The following is a 21,244-nucleotide window of genomic DNA, read 5'->3' as shown; positions in this document are numbered from 1 at the left end:
CTTTATTTTCATGACTATTTACGTTGTAGATTCTCACTGAAGGCATCAAAACTATGAATGAACACATGTGGAGTTATGTACTTAACAAAAAAAGGTGAAATAACTGAAAACATGTTTTATATTCTAGTTTCTTCAAAATAGCCACCCTTTGCTCTGATTACTGCTTTGCACACTCTTGGCATTCTCTCCATGAGCTTCAAGAGGTAGTCACCTGAAATGGTTTTCCAACAGTCTTGAAGGAGTTCCCAGAGGTGTTTAGCACTTGTTGGCCCCTTTGCCTTCACTCTGCGGTCCAGCTCACCCCAAACCATCTGGATTGGGTTCAGGTCCGGTGACTGTGGAGGCCAGGTCATCTGCCGCAGCACTCCATCACTCTCCTTCTTGGTCAAATAGCCCTTACACAGCCTGGAGGTGTGTTTGGGGTCATTGTCCTGTTGAAAAATAAATGATCGTCCAACTAAACGCAAACCGGATGGGATGGCATGTCGCTGCAGGATGCTGTGGTAGCCATGCTGGTTCAGTGTGCCTTCAATTTTGAATAAATCCCCAACAGTGTCACCAGCAAAACACCCCCACACCATCACACCTCCTCCTCCATGCTTCACAGTGGGAACCAGGCATGTGGAATCCATCCGTTCACCTTTTCTGCATCTCACAAAGACACGGCGGTTGGAATCAAAGATCTCAAATTTGGACTCATCAGACCAAAGCACAGATTTCCACTGGTCTAATGTCCATTCCTTGTGTTTCTTGGCCCAAACAAATCTCTTCTGCTTGTTGCCTCTCCTTAGCAGTGGTTTCCTAGCAGCTATTTGACCATGAAGGCCTGATTGGCGCAGTCTCCTCTTAACAGTTGTTCTAGAGATGGGTCTGCTGCTAGAACTCTGTGTGGCATTCATCTGGTCTCTGATCTGAGCTGCTGTTAACTTGCGATTTCTGAGGCTGGTGACTCGGATGAACTTATCCTCAGAAGCAGAGGTGACTCTTGGTCTTCCTTTCCTGGGTCGGTCCTCATGTGTGCCAGTTTCGTTGTAGCGCTTGATGGTTTTTGCGACTCCACTTGGGGACACATTTAAAGTTTTTGCAATTTTCCGGACTGACTGACCTTCATTTCTTACAGTAATGATGGCCACTGGTTTTTCTTTAGTTAGCTGATTGGTTCTTGCCATAATATGAATTTTAACAGTTGTCCAATAGGGCTGTCGGCTGTGTATTAACCTGACTTCTGCACAACACAACTGATGGTCCCAACCCCATTGATAAAGCAAGAAATTCCACTACTTAACCCTGATAAGGCACACCTGTGAAGTGGAAACCATTTCAGGTGACTACCTCTTGAAGCTCATGGAGAGAATGCCAAGAGTGTGCAAAGCAGTAATCAGAGCAAAGGGTGGCTATTTTGAAGAAACTAGAATATAAAACATGTTTTCAGTTATTTCACCTTTTTTTGTTAAGTACATAACTCCACATGTGTTCACTCATAGTTTTGATGCCTTCAGTGAGAATCTACAATGTAAATAGTCATGAAAATAAAGAAAACGCATTGAATGAGAAGGTGTGTCCAAACTTTTGGCCTGTACTGTATTTATTCTAGATTTTAGTGTGAGCTCTATGCAAAGCACTCTACTTTTGCCAGGCACTGAATTTGCATATTCTCAGAGTGTTCCTCAAAACTGTGGTTTTGTTATAATTGCCCCAGGTTCCTTTTTGCAAAGTGTTGCTGATGCAAATAGAGGCATTCCCCTGTTGGCTGCACACCTAACTTCGCCCTCTGTTTCCTGGAAGGTGTCAGTGCAGGTTGGAGGGGGAAACTGACTGCTGTCTCTTTCCTGTCCCATAGTGATGATGTCACTCTCCCCAGCTCTGCCAAGTTGCAGCCAGTCACTGGGTGGACACCACACAAAAGGGTGGGAAAGTCCACTAGGGGAAGGGGGGGAGTAAAGTGGAGAGTGAGGTTGACGGACAAGACAAATGTGGGATTGAATGAGAAGAAAGAGTTGAGTGTAGGCAGTAAAGAGAAAGGGAAGAAGAGAAGGGCTGTGGGTTAAGAGATTAGGGAGGAAAGAGAGGAAGGGTGTTGTCAGAAAGAGAGGAACAGATGAGGGGCACTGGGTGTGCCCTCACCTTCTTTGATCAGTGGTGTCAACATGTTGCAACAGAATTCAGTTCGTGTCTTTCTATTTACTTTACAGGCCATGTTAATCTGAAAGTCACAAATTTGATTGAAGGTAATAATATGTCATTGTTAAGTTCTTAACTCTTTCACGCTCAAAATCAGTTACTGCAGGTTTGAAAAAAAGAAAACACCTGAAAAGTTAAACATGGTGTTTAACCAGCAGCGCTGCTCCTGCAGTTATTTCTCACACACTCCCAGCTGAATCTGACTGTTTGAGAAGAAAAAGGAAAGAGGAAAGGGAGAACTTTGGATCGTTGAAGCGTGGGCGTGTCATAAGAGTGAAACCCTGTTGGTGTAACTCTGACGGGACAGTCGAATCATCAGGGAGACAGAGACAGAGCCCATCATGTGCTCCATGTAACATTAGTTCCCTAAAGCACTCCACAGTGAAATATCTTGCACGTAATCTGGAGTTGTCACAGACACCACTGTCCTCTAAGTGAATAAATTCAAGCCAGCAGACCTGTAACTGCTTTTTAGGAAGACACTGTGACATAGCATGCTGTTGTTCACTAGCTACTTGATCGTAGCTGTGTGCAGCTAAAAGTTGTGTCTCTGGTTGAAGATGTGTGTTAGGCATTCAGGTTTTAGAATATGCAGCTTCTTTGCGGCAACATCCATATTCAAAGCATTGTCAATTATCATGGCTACATATGAGTCTGGACAGACTCGGGTATCAACTGCAACTTATCTGGTTCGCCAACACATAGACCTGCAAGGCAGTAATTCTAGTTTGTATTTTGGGGGGACATTTATAGTTACATAGGTGCACAATATGATTGGGGGTTTTGATCTATAAGGGTTAAAAAGGCATTTTTCATTTCATCTCGAATTTAAATCAGGTTTTTACACAGTTTTTTTTTTTATTATGCTAGTTTGCCACAACAGAGAGTGTGTTGTGTTGTTGCGTCAGCAATGTATGAAAGTGCACGAGTGAAGAAAGAAAACCAGAAGGACAACACAAAATGTACAGAGCGAGCCGCACACTGACATCTGGCCAGGTGTTTCCAGCTACAGTGATACACCTGCGTGCCACACATACGCACAAACACACCACAAGACCAACAAAACCGACACAAAGGGTTGTCACATTATTGACGTCTGTGTATATATGTTCGTAGCCTCAGAGAGCGATCTGCAGAACAAGCGTCTGAAGCTGGACTATGAGGAAATCACTCCTTGTCTGAAGGAGGTCACTCTGGTTTGGGAGAAGATGCTGGGAACTCCTGGGAGGGCAAAGGTCAAATTCGACACTGAGACCATACATGCCGCTGTTGCACAAGGTACGTATTTGGCTCCACGAATACAATTATCAGTGCTTCTTGGAAATATTTGTTCTTTTTTTAAAATCACCAGGTATTGGCAAATATTGACCAAAGCTTAATGTATAAAGCTCCAAAACTGCAAATATGCATTGTAACGTTTCTCCTTATCATCAGCCCTTTTCGCAAATACAGCAAAAGGAGAGGGCATAAATTCCATTTGTACACACAGTGAAATCAGTTTGTATTTCCCCTCGACAACTCTGTCACCCAGTGTCTTTCATTTCCAAGACTGTCTGTTCTGTATGCTGTCTAGTATCAGCATGTTCTGCACAGAGGACAGGGTGGTTATCTCTGTGGCCTTAGACATAACAGTGGGCATCTAAAGTCCAGAACACACATGCACGCAGAAGAGCTACTGGCCTGTGAAGCCACATGAGCTAGACTATGACGCAAGATGATGACATCACATTAAAACAGTGGTCACACAGGAGTAAAGCTGCAAGGTCACATGTTCAAACATGCTCGCCTTGGGATTTTAACGTGCTGAGACTTTCATGGTCGTACTCATAATATCTCAGTTGTTTAGTTCACACCAACACCAAAGTGTAAAAATAGCAAACGCGTGCTCCACCCCTGTTAGAAAATGTGCATACAGATATGTTTTCCTAAAGTCAAGAATGAATCTCCACACCCAAGGCAAAATACTGTGAAACACTCATTCGGCTTACTGTTTAGAAACACTGTTATTGGCTAACAAACTCCTCTCTGCCTGTCTCTCAGTCAGACTAATTACTGGGCCTACATGAGGTATTTTTACAGAAAAGGTAGGGCTTCTCTGACTATCCTCAGCCCCTAAGATTCACCACATTTTCAAACCCTGACGTCACTTCTCCTTAGAATTTGCATATTACTGTTAGAAATGAGTCTTTCACAAGTCTTGCACCTGAACATCTGTTAGGAACATGTCATTCCACCTTCGCACTACCCCACCCTCATTCTCTTTCATCTCTTGTCACCTCCAACAGGCGTCCCAAGGCAACATCGAGGCGAGATCTGGAAGTTTTTGTCTGAACAGTACCTGCTCAGGCAGGCGGTCCCGTCCCGACCCCCTGCCAATCACACTCCTTACAAAGAGCTGCTGAAACAGCTCACGTCGCAGCAACATGCCATCCTCATAGATCTGGGTAATTCAACACACACACACACACACACACACATAGATAATATTCATGTTCACTAACACACATTTTAGATGCTTTTCATTTTGAAAGCTGTTCTGCTTTATGGAAAGAACACTGACACACAAAGGAATAAACCTTAAGCACAAACACACAAATTTTCCTCTCACTCACATTTTGGGTTTTGCAGACAGTATCTGAAGTGATCTTAAAAAGGGTTAAATTCAGTTCCCTCAACAAAAGGCCATAGGAGGTATTAAAAAGTCCCCAACAGAATTAGAAGGTTTTTTTTTTTTAACCTGCTGTAGGCACTGATGCAACTCATCATATAGGTGGTGGCAGAGCGGGCTTTCTTTCCTGCTACACCAGCTCCACCTCTGTAGTGTGCGGTTGCTGCCAGCTTCACTGTGTGTGTATTGAGTTTTGCCAAGTGATAATGCAGTTGTTTATGCAGGGTTTGGAAGTGTAGGCTATATTAACTGTCACTGAATTCATTAACTGGATCCTTTTAACAACAGAATGCATGAATAAATTCGACTGATTTAATGTGAAATGTAAAAATACATACAAGGTTGCTCTGCTGCTTCACATTACCTCTGGTAAAATGAGGTTTTAATCTGAATCCTTTTTAAACAGATTCTAATTGTTTTGTACAAAGTTCTGTGTAGTTTTTAACCTGTTGGAGGGCTGTGGAGAAGAAACAGATCAGCTGCATAAAAATGGAGAAAAGCTGCACGATGCCTGCGCGGCAAGTTTGGCTTCTGTGACCAGTGAAGCAGCTTCAGTTGATTAAATGGACACTTGCGTCAGGGACAGCAGGGTTTTTGGTTGTCCATTACATTCTCGTGAGCGCAATATCTCAATAAGTTCTCCAGGGAATTTCCTCAAACTTGGCACAAACTTCCACCTGGACTCAACGATAAACTGATTAGATTTTGGTGGTCAAAGGTCACTGTGACCTCACAAAACATGTTTTTGGCTGCAACTCAAGAATTCATACACTAAGTATGCAAAAAAATTTACACAAATGTCTAAAAAGATGAAATGATGAAGTTAAGACATTTTATATCCGAAGGTCAGCTTTACTGTGACATCATAATGTTCTGCAAAAACACTTTTCTGGCTATTACTCAACGTCATAACACTGAAATGGTGACACTTATCTTGTGTGTCCACCTTGAAACGGTGGTGATTGTAAGAATCTGCTGCTCAGTTAAAGATGTCTGTGAAGCATCCACGCTTTCATTCATTGTCAGCTGTCATGGCTACAAATAAATCTGGGCAGATCTGGATGTAAATTGTAACTGCAACTTGACTGGCTTGCAGAGGCATACAAGCGTGAGGTGGTAATTCTAGTCTGTTTGAGGACTGAGAACACTTGAATTGAAGAAAGCCTTATTTGGGTATAAAAAAGAAAACAAACGCACAGTGGGTCCACAAAGTCAGTCATCCATTCAGTGTTTATGGAGCAGCTCCAGACTTTATGCTATGACATCACAAGTTTGAGACTGACTTCTCTGGTTCTGGCTTTGAGAGAGAGTAGCTCGTGTTCAGAGATATTGATTGAACTTCCCTCAGCCATGGAAATAACATATTGGAATTCTTAATTTAGGTGGAGTTCCCCTTTAATTCAGTGAACTCTGCAGAAACCCTACACAGGGAACATTACAGTGTCTCAAACCTCAATTTAACGCTTTCACCCTCAAATGTACCCAACACCTCCCACCCAAAAACCCACACACATACATACACACACACAGTACCTACACCCCACCCACACAACACCCACATACATATATATACACATATCCACCCACACATTCATCCCTGTAACACTTAACCTCCCTTGTTTTTGCTGTTGACCCTGTATCTTTCATCTGACTGTCATGTTATTCACTCTACATCAAATATCAGGGTGGGGGCAGAGGTAACAGCACATACAGTGACAGTTTGCTAGCTGGGCCCAGTGTAAAGGTGTTATGTCCTGTAGGATATAAGCGCAGTGTTTATGAGACTGAAGCAGCAAAGAGGTTTGCAGATAGAAAATGCACTGCAACTCAAGGTGGCCTGACTTCACGTAAACAAGCAAGTGCGCAGTATATATGAGTTATGCAGAGGATAAAGGTTTACAATTTAGGATTTTGAAGTTCAACACACCCACACTTTACATTCAGACACACACAAACACACACACATACACTTTCCTTCAGGCAGGGGAGGGAGTCGTGGCATTATGTTCACAAACATAAAGCCCCCACGGCACATTCCACGCATACACACTCACGCAGATCGTCATTGTCTTCTCCAAAGCCTCACTGTCACACACTAAGTCAAGAAAGTTCTCAGTTCCAGAACACAAACACCTGCCATTTATCAGCCCATCCACGTTAAGAATGTTCTTTTACAGATCCCGGGTCATTATGTTGTCAAGGCACACGTCCCATCCACTGTCACATGTTAAGCTTCTGAAGGAGGGTACGCTGTCTTTGCATTGGGCCGAGCATTTTCATGAACATGTTTGTAAGCAAGACAACTCGGAATGAGTCGACACATGCAGGTGCACTGAGCTCCTTTTTTCATACATCAACAGCAATGTGTGAAGTCTCACACCCTAAGGCAAAGTTTAACAGAGTTTCTATGCTTCATTCGAACAAATGTACACACCCAAAGGTCTCTTATGGAGAGTTCACTCAGATTCTTTGCAGGAGTATGTCAGATAAAATCAAATAGATCAAATCTATCAAGACTGTTGTAGCAGGTTGATCTCAGACATCAAATAGTCTGCTGCAGCACATCTTTCTAAATATAAACAGTGCAGATGTTTTTGCAATATAGATAATATCTCGCTCTTTTCTCTGCTCCCAGGTCGCACTTTTCCAACTCATCCATATTTCCAAGCACAGCTAGGGGCAGGACAGCTGTCTCTGTATAATATACTGAAAGCCTACTCGCTGCTGGACCCTGAGGTATCATGTAATTCTTATGTTACTATTCTTTCTTTCACTTTCTTTTTGGGCGTCTCTCTCCCCCTCTTTCGATGGACTAAATGGAACTGTCAGCTGTCTTTAAGACTTAAGCTTTTTTCCCCCCTCCTTGTCTGTGTAGACGTCAAGTTTGTTGTTGTTGTTATTGTAGGTGGGCTACTGCCAGGGCCTGTCCTTCATTGCGGGAGTGCTGCTGTTACACATGGGGGAAGAGGACGCCTTCAACATGCTCAAATTTCTGATGTATGACGTGGGGCTCCGCAAACAGTACAGGCCTGACATGATCATCCTGCAGGTAAATCGCTCACATAGAGTCTCTTTGTCCCACATGTATAGCACACATTCACAGTATCTGTCACTGTCCTCTTCACACCTTAATCTGGATCATTTCTCTCTGTTACTCACATACTTTAATTACATCAAAGTCAGGGCTGCAGGTCACCATCTTTTTATACATCCATTCATCTGTCAGTCTATTATATATATTTGAAACGTGATGCATCTCGTTCCTCCTTTCTTCTTTCAGAATCTCAACGATCAGCTTACATTTTTATGTTATCACAAAGTGACACCATTAGATTGATTGAAATGTAGTCACTGGTGCGTGGTTAACATGGAAATTTAACTGGATTTATACTTGATGGAGGGCAATTTTTTATTTTTTTTATTTAACCAGGAAAAGACTCATTGAGATTAAAAATCTCTTATACAAGAGTGTCCTGGCCAAGACAGGCAGCAGCATAATCACACATACACACAAACACAAGGTGGACACAAACATTAAAAACAATAAGCAATAACGGGAGTCCCACCATATACACCCATGGCGTAGGATTTGAATTATAATTTAGTATCAGATTTCCCCCTCTGATAGAATTACTGCAACACTAGACGTACGCACTGTACATGATCGCACTGACGTACTGCACATGATCGCACTGACGTATGCACTGTACATGATCAGACTGTCTCGTGCTTGAATTATACAGTATACCCAACAGCTTTTGTGTTTGCAGTGTTTCATTCACTTTGTGATGGAGAGAAACAGTGGGAGGCTTCTCTATTGGTAAACAAGGGCAAACAAGCTACAGCTGAACTTTTTCATTACGATACCAGTTCAAGAACACATAGAAAAATCCAAAAACAACAACTGAAACGTGCTGCAAATGGAAAACCGTGCTGCAGAAAGCCAGAACAAATACATTAACAGCAAAGGCACTGCAAATACAGAAACGATGCAAAGTCAAGAACAAACAATATTATATTTTAAGAGTAACAGATTTAGGGAGCAAGCATTAGATGATTATATTGTAATATTTTAAAAGACTAAGGCCAAATGTAAAAAGATAACGTTTATATTCACGTCACCTCTTAACTCCACTTTTCTTGCTTCAAAAACAATCACAGTCTCTTGTCTGGTTTCTCTCTCTCTCTCTCTCTCGGGTCTAAAATCAAACTGTTCCACCTAGTGCTCCACCTAGAGGCCTGGAGAACTACTGTTGTGTTGACAGGATATGCACAATCAGCAACCTCAGGCAAGACTGTCATGGACGTGTCAAAAACTACAGTTCCTTTAATGGCCACTTGAGGCTGGCTCTAGAAGCCAATCAATCCCCACAGACCCCCATGTTAAAATGTCCAACTTTACAGCAGAAATAAAGATGTTTACAGCCTGGCACAATAAACAGTTTGAGTCTCCATAGTTAATTTCAACATTCATGACAACCGTACGGGGGATGAATTTTTATATAAATCACCTGTTAACTTTAATTGAGGCTTAGAGTGACAGGCTGTTTGCTGATAGTGACCTCGGCTCCTCACTCAAATTCACCCCTCACAGCACCAGCCTCTCACCAAAATAATGGTCACTTCTGACACCAAAAAAGACAAAGTGGCAACAGCTGAAATGCTGAGCTCTGGATGAAAATGGGAGTCCACAAACCAATGGGTGACATCACAGTAGCTATATCTATTATTTTTTACAGTCTATGGATATGCAGCGTTTTTCTGCAGCAGTTGTTTTCAGGGTTTTTGAGTTTTTGCTTATGCATCATGTCTGTTTGCTGTCAATGTATTTATTTTGGCTTTCTGTAGCACAATTTTTCATTTGCAGCACATTACTGCTGCATAATGGAAATGTATTCGGCAGTTGTATCATGTTTGCCCTTGTTGGCCACTGTAGCTTTGTTAACTTAACAGGAGACTATTGCTGTGGACTGTTTCACTGGAAGGCAATATCTTGGGTCCAATTTTACTTTCTGTCAGCTGATGTCATTCACAAACACTGCAAAACATTTTAACAGGAAATACAAGAAAATCCATTTAGAATGCTTATGTTGTCAAGTTTGTAAGAGTCCATAACCCCTTTATGTGCAACAAATCCAACTTTAAAACCATGTATGAAAAATACAATCTGTAAAACAATCTTTGGTATATTGTTCATGTCAGATTCAGATGTACCAGTTGTCACGGCTGCTCCACGACTACCACAGGGATCTTTACAGCCACCTAGAGCAGCAGGAGATCGGACCCAGCTTATACGCCACCCCCTGGTTTCTCACCGCCTTCGCCTCACACTTCCCCCTCGGCTTTGTGGCCAGAGTCTTCGGTAAGCTTTGAGTGCTGCACATGTATCTGCACTTATAGACCACACTCTTGTTTTACTTGGTCTCTACACTGTTTCTTCAGCAGTACAGATGTAGGACAGGAGCAGGATGTTCAGCCGGGGGAGAATTGTCTCCACTCCCCAGTCAACTTTCCTCATTAGATCTTGGACCCAGAGTGATGTAAGAAGGGGGAAGAAAGAGGTGGATGAAAATAAGGAAACTATGATTGAAGGGCTTGGCAAAACAGGAGGAAATAGAAGGTGTAGAAAGCAAACTACATACAAGGAATGTAATAGGTTTGGCAATGGGGAAAAGAAAATGGGAGTGGCATCATATTATGTTGAAGTATAAACTTCAGTTTGATGATTCCTTGGAATGAAGTCTACAAAAGGGAGTCACGTACATACAAACACATTTGAGATAAAGTCTTTGTTTGTCAGGCGCAGGCTGTTGTTTTCCTTTAACGTGACCTTTTATCATTTGTGTAAATACCATCACACCCACAGCCCCCTGCTATACGTCTTTTTCTCTCCCTCATTCCTTCCTTACTGTTGTTTTCATGCCTAATTTCTTACACGGTGCTCAGTCACTGAACCAGACTCTCTGGCTCCTCGTGCTCATCTGAGCATAACGCTGTGTGTGTGTGTGTGTGTGTGTGTGTGTGTTTGTGTGTGTTTGTGTGTGTGCCTAAGTGTGCATGTGATTGTCTGTGTCTAAGTGTGCATATGTATGTGTGTTGCAGTGAGAGGGCATCATCATAGCACTGTGAAGTTTTTGATATCATACAGTACATGGGGCTCCACAACTTCACTCCCATTCCTTAATCTGTTGTATGATCTCATGCAGTCGTGCCTAGCCCTTACCCCACCCTGCTGCATTCAAAGCACACACACAAATACACACCTACTCAGTCTCTGGCATATATTTATGTTTGCTTAAACCTTTTTATTGACGTCAAAGCCTTTATCATTTAGAAAACCATTTAAATTACCAATCAACACAATAAGCTGCGTTTTAAGCGTCTGTCATTATTTATGTTACTATTATGTAACTTTAAAAAAAAAAACAAGCTATCATGTCAGGGCCTTTCCAACCAATTATTTCTCTTTCTTATCTGTAACCTCTTGACTCCTGTTTGTTCTTTGTCAGATATGTTGTTCCTGCAGGGGTCAGAGGTCATCTTTAAAGTGGCCTTGAGCCTGCTGGGGAGCCACAAGCCTCTGATCTTGCAGCATGAGAGCCTGGAGTCCATAGTGGACTTCATCAAGACCACACTGCCCAACCTCGGCCTGGTGCAGATGGAGAAAACCATCAACCAGGTTAGAATAAGAAACAGCCAATAATGTGTCACTGCCTGTTTAATCACTGGACTACCCCTATTAGGATACAATGCAACGTTTTATTGCAATGTAAAGTGTTTGAATTGTATTCCATCCTATTGTTGGTGATATTCTGGGAAAGCAAGAAAATGTGGTCTAGCCGTTGCTAAAGAATGAGTCAGGCATTACTTTTACATTTTTCATATTGTCACCAAATCCCATGAAAATACCAAAACCAACAATGAGTTAATCCGTCCTCTAATGCTTTCCAGGTTCCCTTTCCAATTGCTTCTGCTGAAAGCATAAATCCTTTAAAATGGGTGATGAATATATAGGTTCATTTTTTTTTTTTTTTTTTTTTTTGCCAGCCAAAGGTGAAAGGAGTAGTCCAGTGATGGTTTAAGAGTGTACTTCAAGAAAGTTAGGGAAATCTCAGATTTATAAAGAATGGTCAATATTGAAGCATAGACTAAAAATACCTGACTTTTAGTTTTTGGTGTGTGTCTAATATAACCTGGCAGCATCTTTCATTAAATACAGAATATCACCAGACTTTTCAACATCAGCAGCGATTCCTAACTCTTGTCAAATTTTGAGAGGTTGAATGAATTTTCAAAGGTTAGGTAACCAAGTGTGTCGGTGACCTGATAACCTCTTGTAGCTTGTTTAAGAAAAGTACATGATTTTACTAAGGCCCTGTTTACACCTGGTACTAACATGCATCTTGGGTTATCCAATCACAAGTGGACAGCTCTAGTCTGTCTCACACCTCGCATTCGGATGCGTCTCTATTTGTGTCTCAAGTGACAACTTGTGATCAGATCTCACTTCCCGTTTTATATGCAAATAAACATATACATTATTTTCATTCATAAAAAAAATAAACGTGGTGTTGATTTTAAAAGTAGTGCACTTCCTGTGCCTAGTCTGCCCTAAATTAGAAAAAAAAGAAGTTCACTAACCCTGAAGAAAGAGAAAAAGTTTGCGAAGACCGTGGCACGCAGGCAAAGTCAAAACAATACAGACATGGTCTATTTCTTGGCTAGTTCAAGGCAAGCCTAATCATTCCTTCTTTTTCTTTTATTGTCGTGGCTTCTCCTTGTTGTTTCGCACTTTAGAACAACCCTTTTGGTGAGCAAATTACGTACTTCTCCCTACGCAGAGGACGTGAGCGGAGTAGGTGGTCCTTCAATGTGGCCCAGGACACAATAGCGTAAACACTTAGAAAAACAATAGCCATATGCATCTCCGAATGTGGTCTGAACACGATCGGATCTCAATGCCCATTTAGGTAGCACTAGGTGCATTCACGCTTGTACTTAGAGCTGTCCACATGTGATCCCATAACCCAGAACGCATGTCAGTGTGTGAACAGGCCCTTCGTCTACTACACATACCTTAAACAACAAACACTGTCCAAAGTGCTTCACAAAAAGATTAAATAAAACCGAGATGTGATCAAATAAAATATGGTCAAATAGAGACATAAAAAAAGAATATAAGTAAATGAATAAAAGCATACATTATCTTAATAAAATAACACAAAAATAACATTTCACAAACAACAAAATAAAATACAGGCAAGACTTAAAAAAGATGTGTTTGTATCAAAAGATTATACAGCTCATGGCGTTGATAAAGAGACACTATAAGTGCTTTATGACGGGGAAAAAAAATGGAGAATGATATTCTGCTTGGGTGACAGATGCTATCTGTGAACCACACCCTCTCCTTACACTGCTGATTAGGGTAGCTGATGGGTGGAGTGTCAGTTGAGTAATATAACCTTCACCTCATGCGTCACTGTTTGTGGTGACAAACAGAGAAACTACCGTATGTCAATAACATCAGGCACGAGTACAATAACCAAACAGTTATAAAACACTTTCTTGAGTAATATTGTTTTTATGAGTCAGTCCAATGTAAGCTGATGTCAAGCTGTAACATTTGCCATTGATGTTGGTCGTAATGCAGGTTGTCAGTTGGCTCGCGATGTGATGAGTCACACACATGTAGACAGATGTTATCGAGGTACTCTATAGTTTACAAAGTATGCATTTACCATATCATTTGCATTCAATCGCAAAAGGGCGTTGAGTCATGCTCTAGCCTGCTGGTACTTTCCCTCAGGTGCCACTTATCAACGTCAGGTTGTCTATACGTTTACTGCATTGTGACTCACAGTTTCACCAAAAAAGGAAGAGGGAGTGTACTCACAGTATGTGTGGAGCTGTGTACACAAAACATGTTTTCATTGTTTGTTTTCTATTATGAAATAGGAATAGGGAATATGAAACTTGCAGGTTCAAGACAGCAATAGTCTACTAAATCGGAAACATTTGTGACATGGAAAGGAAAAAAATTCCAATATTCTGTATCAGTAATGACAACATTGTACTCAGAAGTTAGAATTCTGGTATCTGAACACTGTAGAATTGCTATAAAAAACACAGTTTAAAACAAACCCACAGGTTAGCCAAGCTTATTTGGAAGAGAAAACAAAGGCAAATGCTCATCTTACTACCGTATTACTACTACCTGATCGTTAATAACAACTTGACCTTCTGGGCTTGCCGTAGTTGTGCAGTAAAGAAGTAAGTAAGTAAGATGACCACATCAAAACTGTCAGTCGCTCCTGCTTTTTCCACCTCAAAAACATTTCCAAACTCAGATCCATGTTAACTTATTCCGAGCTAGAAATGATCATCCATGCTTTTATTTCCTCACGTCTGGATTACTGTAATTCTCTTTTCACCTGTCTAAATAAAACTTCATTAGACCGCCTCCAGCTGGTCCAGAACGCTACCGCCAGGCTTCTGTCCAGATCTCATAAGTTGACTCACATCACTCCAGTCCTGGCATCCCTGCACTGGCTCCCTGTTAATTTCAGGATCCAGCACAAGATTCTGACCATCACTTACAGAGCCCTCCATGGTCAAGCACCTGCATACTTGAGGGATCTGGTGTCCTTTCACTGTCCTGTCAGGTCACTGCGGTCCACTGAAGGCCACCTACTTACTGTCCCTCACACAAGATTAAAGACGAAAGGTGATAGAGCCTTTAAGGCTGTTGCACCGAAATGGTGGAATGCACTACCTCATGAGCTGAGAGCGGCCTCTTCCGTGGACATTTTTAAAAAGCAGTTAAAAACACATCTGTTTAGGCTTGCGTTCCATTAATTGTCCATTGTATCATCTCTGTATTTCGCTGCACTTTACTTTTTATTTGTTTTTGTGTATTTTGCATTGTTTCTGTTATTGTATTTTTTTTTTTGTATTTTATCTTGTGAAGCACTTTGTGAGTCCTCTCTGTGAGAAGTGCTATATAAATAAATTTACTTACTTTACTTACTCTTTTACACAGTTTTTGAATGAAACATATATATATATATAATCCTGCTTTTACACATTGTTTGAATGAAAATAGAAATATAAAAGTGAAAAATAAAATCCTGCTGTTTTTTTTAACACATTTTTTGAATGAAAAATATAAATATAAATTTCTGCTTTAACAGTTTTACTCAATAAAAATAAAAAGTATAGTGCAGCTGGTCAGCTTTAAAGCCTGCTCAGATTCAGTTTTACTAGGAACTTACTTAGCTTTCCCACCTTGTTAAAGTGCAATAAACAAAACATGCTTATATCTAAAGTGCAGCTTAAACAATTTTACTCAACTCCAATGGCGTTGGTTATTTCTTTAGCACGATGGTCAGGGAAACGCTCTTTCTTTTTAAACGACGACGATATCGTAGTTTGCACCAGATTGCTTTTTCTAGTCGTGCCGGTTAACATTCAAACTCGGGTGGTGTCGCTTTAGATGCGTTAGCATGTTAGGCGTGTTTCCAAGTACATACCCGCTGTTCTGCAGTGTCGGCACACTGCTTTTGTCTTGTCAACTTGTTTATTTCCATCTTCGTATTTTACCCTGAAACCAAAGTGTTCCCAAATGGAGGACTTAAGGTTTGCGGGTGGGTCTTCAGGTTCGTCAGGCTCACTTGCCATGTTGTCAAAATGTGAGAATGCACTGCACAAAGTGAAAGCGGAGATTTACGGGACTCGGTCCGTCACTCAATTATGTCCATCGGGGAACTAGATATTTTAAATGGCGCTAGAATTGGAGCGTCTTAGAGAGAGGGTGATCTGGTGTTACAGCACAGACCGTTTGAGGAATATCCAGTGTTGTTCGTTGGACAAAAGTGAAGTCAAAATATCCTGGATACAGCTGCTGCCATGTTGCACTGGTGACGTAATTTGGAGCCAGGGTGTATGCAGTAGTGAACTCTGGGGTATTGAGTTCCCACTCGTAGACCCATACAATCAGTTGCGTGCAGCGCCTTTGAACACGAGCACACTGATTGGCAGATATAGCTGTCAATCATAACGTCAAACACCCTTTTCATAGCATCAAATAACTAATTAAAACCAAACTTATGAGAAAAATGAACAGTTGACCAAACAATAGGGTGATGAGAACAAACTAAAATGACAGAAACTGTCTTTCGGAAAAATGTATTCGATATGTAATTTGAGCTTTAAGTTTGGCCCATGTCCCATCCACCAACATTGATATTAAGTAGTTTAACCATCAGTATTACATAACCAAGAAGGTTCTCGTGTCATACGTAGGAAACAAAGACTCAGTTATGACTCTCTTTAAGAGAGAAAGGTTGTGTTAAAGGATGTGTTATACAAGTCTCCACACACGCAGTATGTGAAAAACAGGAAGTAAGAAATAACAACAAAGTAAAACAAGAAGAGGGAAAAGGCAAAAAGAGTCTAGATATATTGCATATTTTCAACTTGATCACATTTTTAAAAAAAAAAAAAAAATATTGTCCTCTAATATTAAGATTCGAAGTATTTAATGAAGAGTTGCTAAAAGAATACTAGAAGAATAAATGTCAGGATTTTTTGTTGTTGCACGTGGTAAACATTATCTGTGTCCATTAGGTTTGTCAGATGGACGTGTGCAAGCAGCTCCAAGCCTACGAGGTGGAGTACCACGTGCTGCAGGATGAGCTGCTGGACACGCCCCCGACCCTCAACCAACACCAGCGAGCTGCACAGCTGGAGAGGACCAATCAGAGCCTCCGACAGCAGAACCTCGACCTGCTTGAGGAGCTGCAGGTACACTCACTCACATTAAAAAAAAACAAGCTTCAAGCTTCCTTCTCTTTGAATGGGAGTCATTTCAACCATCACTCTCTCTCATCAGGTGTCACACGCCCGCGTCTGCAGCCTGGAGGGCCGGGTAGAGGCTCTGGCCCAGTCGGAGAGCCATCTGAGGGAGCATGTTTCTGCACTGGAGGAAGAGAAGAAGCAGCTAGTTAGCACCGTCACACGCCTCCAGGACCTCCTCGCCAGCCTCGGCATACACACCACCCCTGATGGACACACACTCCCCCCACCCTCTGAAAGACACAGGGTCACAGCGATCAGGACTGTAGACTCCCTTCCCCACCCTTTGGTTCTTCCAGAGGGTTCATAGTGGTGTGGAAGGCCGAGGCAGAGGGGGTTGAGTGAGACGTTAAGATGACTCCCCACCTCGACCTTTATCCTCCAGAATGTTTTAATAAAAAGAGGGAACACAGACATAGTTGGACCTAAAACAGAGAGGAGAAGAAAGGAAATATGAAAAAATGGGGAAGAGGTTAAAAGAGAGAAAAATATAGGATGACACCCTTGAGTATTATCCCAAAACAACTAATGTAATGAGATGATTTGAACAACACCTCCCAAAGGTAGCACTGTCCCACTGTCCCACTGGGCCTCCACTGTAAAACAAAAACAGTTACATTTGATTTGCACCTGTATGTATGTTTGCGTCTTTGAATGTCTGTGAGTGTCTTCACTCGTGTATTCGATTCAACGAAGCTAAAAAAGCCAAAGAATGTCCTTATTATTATAAAACAAGCTCGAACAAAGAATCAGATCCCGAAACATGTTATTGATTACACGTAAGTGATACAAAGATGAAATGTTTCCAAAGAGGAGAAAAGTGTGACGAGAAAGTGAGATGAAGGGACGGGTGAAGTGAACTTCATGACGTGTTTTTTTGTTTTTCTACTATGTAAGTTGAATATGATGTAAGCTAAATGATGTCAGATCTTAGATGGTGGTGCTCATATTCAGAGGTCAAAGGTGAACTATTTTTGATTCCGCCTCCTCCATATTTCTGGTCTTCCACGTTTTTGTTTCCTGATCCTGTGCGATTTAAACCTTAGTAACAGTGGCTCACAGGAAGAGTAACACAATAAATCCAGTCCATTTCACATCCTGTTTTTTCACCTTTGAATGCACGTCGATTCATCCGTGTAGAAAGGGAACTAGTTGCAGCTTCAGCAGAAAACTTTCAAACAGTAGCTGTGTCTTCCTAGGGAGGGGAAGTACAGACTTTTACCGATCAGTGAATTACTTCAAAACACACTTCTGTCTGAAACTTAAAATAGAAAAACCTCTGCTGTTGAGACAGTCTGTCAGCTGGGAGTCATTTACTGTATTCAACACACTGAATTTAACCCGAGCTGCAGCTTGGTGTGTCTGTATGTGAGTGTCTAAATGTGTGTCAGTGTGCTTCACTGATGGCAACAAATCTGTTGATTTACACTGTAAAGATATTTTGCTTTTACTCCTGACTCTCCTTGCACATGAGTTTTGTTTTAATGGATTATTGCTATTATTGTTATCCTGTACTTTCAAATACATTTCATATCCTTTCAACACCTCTGAAGCAAGTTTTCTTTTTGTGTGTGTGTGTGTGTGTGTGTGTGTGTGTGTGTGTGTATGTGTGTGTGTTTACCTGCATACAGTGCAGACTCACATGTGCCAGGTCAGGTGTCAGACCGTTAAAGATGGTGTAGATTGTACCTCCTGTCTAAACACGCCAGTCACTTTGAATGCTACGTGCTTGATATAAGGTTTCAAGCGTATGGGAAGTATACCATACACAGTATTTAAAACACAGACATGCGTTTGTTTCCAGGAACTCCTCCTGAGGTTGAGGAAAAGGCATGTCTGGGCAAGTTGTGGCTCTGTTAGTATGCATACATGTGTGTACACAACAGAAAAGGCAACAACAGCAGAAGCTCAGCCAAGAAAGTCAGATACACACTGAAACAGAACCTTACCAATATGAGGATTTTAACTTGAAAAATGATTGAAAAAGCATCCTCAGATTTGAGCATCACGACTACGGTCACATTAAAAACATACTAATCATGAATTGTGTGCACAAACACTTCACTGCTAAATTCCCTGGGTCTTTCAGGTGATGGTTTCTTTTTGTTTTGTTATGCGGAAGACTGCATTTCCTTAAAGTTCAGCTCACAGTAACAGGAGTATACGATTACACAGAGCTCCCAGCAAGATCTTTTTCTCCTAACATTCCTAAACCTGTCTGAGGACCTCTGAGTGCACCCATTAATCAACCAGCTGGTCAGGGTGGAGAAGCCTTTTTATCAGCATGTTTTTGTGTGAGCGCATGATCATAACTAACTAAAATAACTATGATGAAGTCCATTATGGATATTTTATACATTTTAATGTGCCATTAAATCATGGTAAAGCCACCAGCTTGTATTTGAAAAACAAAGTGCTGAAGCGGTGGTAACATTTTACAAAGGCAAAATTTTCACACAGTTACTGTAAGATGTTATCTCTGAACAAGAGCAACGGAGTTAAAGCCTCTCCACTGGCTAATGTCCACCCTGCTGTGTCCTTATTCTGTTCCTCATACTTATCGTCAGAGTTTAGTGTTTCTATGGTTGAATTACAGGAAACAACATACTAGACAGTTCAGATTTTTTGAAGTAGAGTTCTATGCGGTACTTTTCCATAGTTAGTGTATTACATACAGTAGATGTCAGTCAGCATGCCCCCAGTTTGGAGAAGCAGGCTGGAGCACTGACCCAAAAGCTAAGCAATGTACTGCTGTGGACGGGGTCAGCAGCAAAGTGCATTTTAGTCACCTTAAAAAAAGTCCCACCAAAAAGCATTTATAACAGTGTACTCAATATTGAGAGTATTTGACCGCCCTACCTTTACATCAGCCAGGCAGTACCAACAGGGCGTGACAAGGGGCGCGCTGACTGACATCTGCTGTATGAAATATACTGTCTCTGGGTAATTACCTCATATAACCCCACTTCAAATAATCCGATCTATCCTTTAAAGCAGATCAATGTTTTTAATATTAACAGTGGGTTAAATGACTGCATATAATGTGAAACAGGTCGCTCCCGGTGACAAATAGCCACTGAGAATTTTCATCCAACTGAAGTGTCTTTAAGTGGGTTAGCTTGTTCCAGCTCATTGATTTGATATTATACCACCCATCTTTTGTGACACTCAATTGTGCTGTTTGCAGATGCAGCAGCTAGCTTACCCCTTTTCACACACCCATTTATCCCCACCAAAATATGCGCATGTACATGGGTTTTTTGTACATGGGTAAACCTGCTAAAATAGGCCGTAATAGGCAAGTAGACCAGAGCTGAGTACATGGCTCTGCAGCAGACAATTATGCTTCTCTGTGAGTGGTTTTTGTGTTGTTGTTGTTGGGGTTTTTTTTGGTGTTCAACATCACTAACAGTGAGGAGAACAAGTAAACAGTAGAGAGGAGCATGGAGGCCTATAAAAATTTATGGTGATTATTACTTTTTATATATCTCTTACTTATTCAGTCTCTCTTTCAAACTCGGTGCAGACTTATTTGGAACATTATTGAGCACTACTTGGGCGGAGACTGACAGTGTTTTGTTGTGGCTCGTTATTGCATCTTGCCAGTATGGAGCTAAAATTGGCGCGTTCACTCAGGTGTTGTGTTTCCAGCTATGCCGATCGGAGCCTGAGGTAATAAATACCCGTGACTACTGCAGTCATTTGACCTGGGTGTGAATGCTGATTAAAACCTTTCCCATTGCATTAAACAGCCTGATGTTTGCGGGTGTTTTTAGTGCAGTGGGAATGGAACTATTGTTAACCCAGGGTTGACCTGAGCCCAGGCCATACCATTTACACTGTCTTCTGCTTCTCCTGGGTTGAATGTCAGATGGAGCATGCAACTCAAGTTAACACTCTAAAATAGGCTAGAGTCGGGGTTAGTCTACGTGGAATGTGTCAGGATTGACACATACTTACATACTATAAGTTTAATGGAGCGCGGAGCATCCTGAGGGTTTAAATGTCCTAATTTTCTCTCTCTTTTCAGTTTTTGTCATCAGTCACAATTAAATAAAGGCAAAAAAAACATGTATCTTAGCGACTGACTCCTTGACAACCTTAGAAATGCTGCTCTGTAAACGCCCTTTGACCTGCCCTGTGGCTGAGGGCAGGACTTTCCCTACAGGGATCAACAAAAGAATCACATTGTTATGAACTGTAGACTATAATTAATACTGTCAGTGAACTCTAGCACAGATCACTCTGCTTTAATGACAGCTCAAGTCTTGATCCAAACCAAACACTGCTGCTGAATGGAGATTTCCATTAAGCAGCAACAAAGGGAGTCAAGTTCTTTACGTAACACCTAGAAGCCGCACACGCCCTCCTCTAGCCCACTAATGAGTCCGATCAGCAGGTAAACTGCAAGACTGCTTGATAGGCGGCCACACCCTGCCGATCACCATCACCTGCCTCACCTAGGCTCGATGCAGCTAATCTGTGATGATCTCTTGAATGCTTATGTGGATTTTATTTAAGCTATATAACCCCTCCTTG

At 41.5% G+C, this 21,244-nt stretch overlaps 1 protein-coding gene across 4 annotated transcripts in view; it reads left to right on the top strand.

Annotated features, from left to right (window-relative positions):
* The window catches only part of tbc1d1 (TBC1 (tre-2/USP6, BUB2, cdc16) domain family, member 1), a 71,727-nt gene extending 53,480 nt beyond the window's left edge, over positions 1 to 18,247 (top strand). For all 4 annotated transcript variants that reach the window (XM_033624371.2, XM_078164434.1, XM_078164431.1 and 1 more), the window contains 8 exons: positions 3,298 to 3,459; positions 4,467 to 4,625; positions 7,485 to 7,585; positions 7,755 to 7,898; positions 10,052 to 10,211; positions 11,359 to 11,528; positions 16,478 to 16,654; positions 16,743 to 18,247. In XM_033624371.2, coding sequence (XP_033480262.1) covers positions 3,298 to 3,459; positions 4,467 to 4,625; positions 7,485 to 7,585; positions 7,755 to 7,898; positions 10,052 to 10,211; positions 11,359 to 11,528; positions 16,478 to 16,654; positions 16,743 to 17,015 — 1,346 coding nt within the window. In that variant the 3' untranslated portion in view covers positions 17,016 to 18,247. The remainder of the gene's footprint in view (positions 1 to 3,297; positions 3,460 to 4,466; positions 4,626 to 7,484; positions 7,586 to 7,754; positions 7,899 to 10,051; positions 10,212 to 11,358; positions 11,529 to 16,477; positions 16,655 to 16,742) is intronic.
* The last annotated feature ends 2,997 nt before the right edge of the window (positions 18,248 to 21,244 follow it).

The sequence above is a fragment of the Epinephelus lanceolatus genome, chromosome 3, assembly GCF_041903045.1.
Source record: "Epinephelus lanceolatus isolate andai-2023 chromosome 3, ASM4190304v1, whole genome shotgun sequence".
Classification (NCBI taxonomy): domain Eukaryota; kingdom Metazoa; phylum Chordata; class Actinopteri; order Perciformes; family Serranidae; genus Epinephelus; species Epinephelus lanceolatus.
The sequence above is the reverse complement of the archived record's forward strand: the minus strand, read 5'-3'. Positions and strand labels throughout refer to the sequence as shown.